At 49.9% G+C, this 7065-nt stretch overlaps 1 protein-coding gene across 1 annotated transcript; it reads right to left on the bottom strand.

Moving 5' to 3' along the window:
• Positions 1-582: 582 nt before the first annotated feature.
• On the bottom strand, positions 583-5847 carry LOC135388512 (uncharacterized). Its single transcript, XM_064618132.1, has one exon. It carries the CDS (start codon positions 5845-5847, stop codon positions 583-585), a length of 5265 nt encoding a protein of 1754 aa, XP_064474202.1.
• Positions 5848-7065: the final 1218 nt, after the last annotated feature.

Below are 7065 nucleotides of genomic sequence, written 5' to 3' on the forward strand. Positions count from 1 at the left end.
TTTACGGCACCACCCTGCGTCTCCCCGGCGATTTCTTTCCATCGACTGATCGACCTCCGCCAGATTACACAACCTACTCTCTTCGCATCAGGACGCTGATGAACAGTCTTTCTCCTACTCCGACCCGCGCTGCTGAACCTAAGTCTCCGTTCGTGCCTCCGGACCTCGATACTGCCAAACATGTATTCGTGCGGCACGACGCAGTGCGCAAGGCGTTGCAGCCCCCCTACGACGGCCCCTTCAGAGTTTTGTCACGCTCCGACAGCCACTTCACGGTGCAGCTTCCCAATCGGCAGGAAGTTGTCGCCAAAGCCCGCCTGTTTAGAAGTTCCTGTCCCGGACCTTAATGGAAGAACTCCAAGCCCAAATCCAATCGCATTTATTTCTGCGAAGCGAACTACCACACAACCTGTTCCTTCGAAATCTGGAACCCGAATATCCAACAACACAAAAAAACCAAACCCGTGCAACCTGCTTCTTCGTCGTCCTCGTCCTTCAGTCCGTTGTACCAACTTCAATGTCCCAAAGTTCAACACACTCCCCCCCGAAGAAAAGGTACTTTTCTTCTGTTAAGTGTCCACTTCACACTTCCACCTTGTAGAGCAGTTCTCCCGGACGTATCACTACTGCTTGATTTGGGATGCGAACCTCGAAAGCTCTTGCTTTGCCGTCTTTACCGGGAAAACTTCGGACTATTCTTCCCATCGACCATCTTTGCCTTGGTTTTCCGTCTTCGCGGATGATGACCAAGTCATCCACTTGAAGTATGCCTCCTTTGCGCTTGCTACAGAGGTTGCGCAGTTCTGTGAGGTACTCCGAGTACCATCTCTTCCAGAACAGTTCCAAAGATTCCACCCGTTTCTGCCACAACCTTTGTATCGTGGTGGCATTGCTTCCATACACATTGCCAGAGGGGATACCTGGCAGGGTCGTCAGTCGTTTTCCAGTCAGAAATGCTGATGGAGATAATGGCCGCTCCTTTTCATCTTCGTACACATAGGTTATTGGTCGCGAATTCAACACGGCTTCGACCTCGGTGATTGTCGTACTGAGCTCAGCTTCTTTGAGGCACCTTGCTCCGATCGTCTTTTTCAGAGCAACCTTTACTGACCTTATTAAACGCTCGTAAAAGCCGCCCCACCAAGGAGCATGAGGAGCATTGTATCGCCATTCTACTCTCCAGTCAGCAACCTTTCCCTTTACTGTTTTGCTGTTGACTACGTCCCATAACTCTCGCAGCTCCTTGTTGCTCCTTCGAAAAGTCTTGGCATTGTCACTGTAGACTATGTTGGGCATTCCCCGTCGCGCCACGAACCTCCGGAAAGCTAATAGAAATGTGGATGTTGACATGTCTTGTACTATCTCAAGGTGCAAGGCTCTAGTGACTGCGCACACGAATATCACGAAGTGCCCCTTCTTCGCAGATTGTCGAGTTCTTATCCACAGCGGTCCGGCGAAATCAAGTCCAATCACTGTAAACGGTTCTGCCTGGGTCACCCTTGCTGCTGGTAGCGGAGCCGGTTCTTGTCCTGAAGCTCTTGCGTTATATCGCTGACATACGACGCATTTCCTCAAAATTTTCTTGATCGCCTGACGTGCTTGCAAAATCCAGTATCTCTCCCGCAATTGCACAAGTGTATCCCTTACTCCGGAGTGGAGCAAGTCCCAGTGGCATTGTCTGATCAACAACTCCGAATAATGATCTCCCTTTGGCAATACCATGGGACGCTTCTGGTCGTAGGGCAAGTCGCTCTGCTGCAATCGGGCTGTTGACCTGAGAAGGCCTTTTCCGTCCACGAACAGCATGGTGCCTTGTAACTTTGACCTCATCGGGAGCGATGTCTTGCTTCGCACAGCTGCTATTTCCTCTGGGAACGCGTTTGCTTGCACAGTTTTCACGCACTGTTCCTCAGCTCTTCTTAATTCCTGCGCTGTCAACGGTCCGCTTTGGCGACTTCTTTTCCGCGCTTTTTCGGTGAATCTGAAAACCCAGGCCATGACTTTGTGCAGTTTCTTCAGGGTACTGAACCTTCGCATGTCGATGACTTCGTCTGTCACCGTCGTTACTGTCTGCAATACGTGTCTTGATTCCTTTTCCTCTAGTTCGTCTTTTGCAAAGTCACCATCTGAGCTGCCACCAGGCCATTCTCTTTCATCCTCAGACAACCAGCTTGGTCCTGACCACCACGTCTTACTTTCGATCAACTTTCGTGCGGAGATTCCTCTTGTTAACAAATCTGCTGGGTTTTCTTTACTGTTACAGTATCCCCATTCTGTTGTCCTCGTGCGCTCGTGAATTTCTTTTACTCGATTGTGGACGAATTGTTTCCATCGTTGTGGATCTCCACGTATCCAGGAAAGCGCGATTTTGGAATCTGTCCACAGGTGTCGTCGAACTGGAGTGATTTGAATCTTTTCTGTGATGTAGGAAGCTAGTCTTGCTCCTACCAAGCATGCCATCAACTCGAGCCGTGGAACCGTCAGTTCTTTTATCGGTGCGAGCCTAGACTTCGCCATTAGCATTGTTGGGCTCTTTGTACCACTGGAATCTTCCATAACTGTATATGATACCGCTCCATAAGCTGCGGGGCTTGCATCACAGAATATATGTATCTCCGTGAACACGACATCTGCATCCTTGTCCTGGCCGCTGTACCTTGATACTTTCAGGTCTTGCAGGTGCAACAACTCTGCACACCACTGATTCCATGTTGGTTGAAGTTCTATGGGCAGTATGTCATCCCAACCAACCTTTCGTTTCCACAACAACTGGAAGAATATTCTTGCGCATACGGTGAAAGGTGCCAGCATTCCCAAAGGATCGTAAACTCGTGCGGTGATCTGCAGGACCCGTCGCTTGGTGTCTCCTCGTTCCTGATGCATGTCCCATACGTCGTTCATTGAAATCGTTAAAACGTCTTCGTCCGGTAGCCACGCTAATCCTAAGACCTTTTGCATGTCCTTCGTGTCTCCTAATGTCCTTTCACCAGACTCCGCTTGCAAGAATTGACGCACGTCATTGTCGCTTGACGCCCACTTGTGTAACTTCATGTGCGCCCGCTCCAGAATCTCTGTTGCCTCTTTAGCGATCTTCTTTGCCTCTTGCACATCAGTGGCTCCGATGACCAGGTCGTCGACGTACATGTGTTTCCCTAGGCGGCTCGCCGTCTCTGGGTACTCTTCTTCCATCGCCTTGAAATGATTCCGTAACGTAGCAGCAAGCAAAAACGGACTTGCCGTCGTACCAAATGGGATTCTTGGTAGTGGCGCTCCTCCTTTTGGCGTTGTTTCATACCACAGGTAACGTAGGGCATCTCTGTCCTCCTTTCGTACTTCTATTTGTAAAAAGGCTTTTTGTACGTCGGCCACCAGGGCGATTTTCTTTATCCGGAAATTCATTAACAATTCCACAACATCCGGATTTAGATTCGGTCCTGCTTCTAAACACTGATTGAGCGATTTGGCAGTGACGCAGCTTGACGAACAGTCGAATACCACCCGAAGTTTTGTTGTGGTGCTCGAGTCTCTGAGAACCGCCTGATGTGGCATGTAGTACACGACATCTTCCTCGTCACTGTATACTCTCTCGGCCATGCCCTCATCACTGTACATTCGTATAGTTTCGTCGTACCTCTTCAAGAGCTCCTGATTACGAGTGAGTCTTCTAGTCAACTGATTAAGCCTCTTCAGAGCTACTTCTTTGTTACTTCCCAAGTCCACTGTAGACTTGAACGGGAGCGCTACTTCGTAACGCCCTTCCTTCAGTTTCACAGTTTCTGAGAACTGACGTAGCACTGTATTGTCCCTTTCATCGTCGGCGTCAGGTGTCACTCCAATGGATTCCAGCTGCCAAAACTTCTTCAGCGTCGTATCTGTTTCTAATTCATCCACTGCTATCCGTAACACCAGAGCCTGATTACAGTGCTTGATTATTCCACTTTCTGGGCACACTCCATGAATTGTCCATCCGAGTCTTGTTTCCACTGCCCGTAAACTGCTTCCCAGTCTCAAAACTCTTCCTGTTACGAGATCCCAGTATTGATCAGTGCCTATGAGGACCTGAATATGTTCTCGACTTTCAGGGCAGACCAAGTGCTGTACTGAAAGGTTCCTTCCTTTCATTTCGTTGATTATGCTGGAACATGGCGCTACTGTGTTTTGGGTGCTGATGACGTCCGTGACAAGTACTTCCATGTAGTACTCCATACCGCCGTACATACTCTGAAGCTTGAGGGATACTCGCCGAAACGTCCTCTCTTCTTGTCGTCCTCCGAACACGCCAACTTTCAATGCTTCGTGACCAACTGTCTTGCATTTCAACCTCTGAGCAGTTTGTAGTGTCACAAACGACCTCTGGCTTCCTGTGTCAAACATAACTTTGCACTTGTCCGCTCCCACTTCTCCTTTGCACCAGGCGACGACTGTCTGCAGCACGGTTGTTGGCCGCCTTGACTCTTCCACCAACTCCAAGCTTAGCTGCGCCGTCCCGCCGGTCAACTTGCCCTTGCTGGGAGAATCTTGACTTCCAAACTTGCACACTGACGAAACGTGTCTCTTCTGACATTTCCCGCATTTGACCTTCCGCCAACACCTTCTTGACACATGATTTGGCAAAGTGCATCGGAAGCATCGTCCTGCTTCTTTCAGTTGACGCAGCTTCTCTTCATTTGGAATCGTCGCGTTGCATTCTGCAGTCCCATGCTCCCGCGCTTTACAGAAGAAGCATTCTGGACTATCATCTGACGTATGAAGTAGCGCTGAGGCCGATGACGGTCTTCTGAATTTCCTTGTGTGCTGGGTCTTAGCTTCGTTGTCCTTCTGCTTATACCCTGACGAAGGCTTTTCTTCATGGGCATTCAATCTCTCCCTGCTCTCTACCTCCACTCGGAGGAACTTCATGAATTCAGTCACCTTCGTCACGTGTTGCTTGTCGGGACCTACTGAAGTGTCCTCGGCACTAACTGCCTGATTGTTACTGTTTGTAGATGTCTCCTCTTGAGCTTCCAACATTTTTCGATTGAAGTTGATGACTATTCCTTGAGGTACAAGCCGTATCATGAGTGAATACAGCATCGACGCAAAAGACTCCTCGGCTACGCCCAGTGCTTTCAGCGCTCTCATGTGCGATGAGATATCGTCATGAAGCTTCCGTAGTCCTTTCGTATCCTGGGCTGTCTTCACGGGCTGGAGACTCATGAGCCTGCCCATGTGGTCCTCTATCTGAAGCGACTCATCGCCGAAACGTCCCTTGAGGATGTCCACAGCATCATTATAGCATCGTTCCGTTGGCGGTAGCCCAGCAATGGCTGACGCCGCTTCCCCGATCAGTGCTGCTCGTAAATAATTGAACTTGTCGCACGTGCTGAGCTTCTGGTTGTCGTGGACAACTTGTTGGAACTGCTCCCAGAACATCATCCAATTCTTGCGCTGGCCGTTGAACTTTATAATCTCCAGCTTGGGCAACCTGACTCGAACGTTCCCACTTCCAACGTCATCAGCCTGTCTCGCTTCTGGAATAGGTCCTTGTGAGCTTCTTGTCGAACTCCTTGTCGGGCTAATTCGTTCTAGCCTGAACTGTAGCCGTGCCAGCAAAGCTGTCGCTCGGTCAATATATTCGAAGCTTTCTTTTTGTTCCTGCTCAACTTCCTCTTCTGACCACAAAGGTTCCAACTCCGCATCCACTCGCTCCAAATTGTCCATCTGCTTCTTTACTCGAGCAACGAGCACTTCTATGTCCTCTTCCGCTAGATCGACACCAGTGAGCTTCTCTGTGGCTTCATTGACTGTGCGAGACAATGCGCTTCTTAGCCCTCGGCGACGACGTAGCAGGTCTTCCATGTGTTCCATCTCCTGTTGTAGGCCTAGTAGTTCGCAGAATGCCTTATCTAGAGTGGACGGAGATCCTTCGTCTCTTCCTTGTCTCCCGGGTTTCGGCACCAATCTTCTTTAGAAGTTCCTGTCCCGGACCTTAATGGAAGAACTCCAAGCCCAAATCCAATCGCATTTATTTCTGCGAAGCGAACTACCACACAACCTGTTCCTTCGAAATCTGGAACCCGAATATCCAACAACACAAAAAAACCAAACCCGTGCAACCTGCTTCTTCGTCGTCCTCGTCCTTCAGTTCGTTGTACCAACTTCAATGTCCCAAAGTTCAACAGCCTGAAACCCGTTTATCTGGAGTCCGACACAACTCCTGCCCCTCCTGCACCTGCGTCGCTCAGCCCACCGCCTCCACCATCACGACGGTCCCAGCCCCGTGGACGCCATGTACACTGGGCGCTTCCGCTTTCCCGAGAAGGGGGCCCAGTGTAGCGGTGACGACGACGACGGTGGTGCGCTCTGCCCCTCACGCGCCGATATTCTGAGCGCCCTGTCTTGTCTGCAGCGGAACTCTTCCCCGCAGCGCTCCCGAATAAAGTACCATTTCACTGCCACAAACCAACAGTGCGATCATTTCCAGAGAGCTCACGCACAAGCATATTGAATGTTTGGAACCTGCTGTGGTGCACGCCACGTTCAAAGAAGTGTTCGCGCACATTCTTCTAGGTGGTGGTGGTACGGTTGAAAGAGCTCGCCCTTGTCGTCCTCACAGAACTGGGCAACGTCACGACGAACGCTGTGGGGGAATGTGCGTCCACATTCTCCTAAACAGTGTAGGTGACGCAGGCACCACCAAATAAGTTATAATTCAGCAATTAAATAATCCCTTGTACAGAATAAAACATTGCTACTTGTACAACATCTAGTTCGCCTCTCCCGCTTCTGCACAGTTGCCCCAGCGTAGTAGGTTCCGTGCTCTCACGATCAGGGTTCCCTCGAATAACACAAGTTGAGAACCACTGCACTAGAGCAACATACTCAATATATGAATCAATCAATCAATGAAGACCGTTTTCTGGCTCATCCAAATGTGTGATGTATATGCACTGGCTGTCAAGGAGATCAGGGAAAGGGGCACTTCAAAGGAATCAGGCGATTGGCCTGTCATGTTTTCCGAAGCGTTATCGTTAATACCCTTGCGATCTGCTGAAACTCTCTATTTATTCCTAAGACCATGAACCT

The sequence above is a fragment of the Ornithodoros turicata genome, chromosome 1 (genome assembly GCF_037126465.1).
Source record: "Ornithodoros turicata isolate Travis chromosome 1, ASM3712646v1, whole genome shotgun sequence".
Taxonomy (NCBI): domain Eukaryota; kingdom Metazoa; phylum Arthropoda; class Arachnida; order Ixodida; family Argasidae; genus Ornithodoros; species Ornithodoros turicata.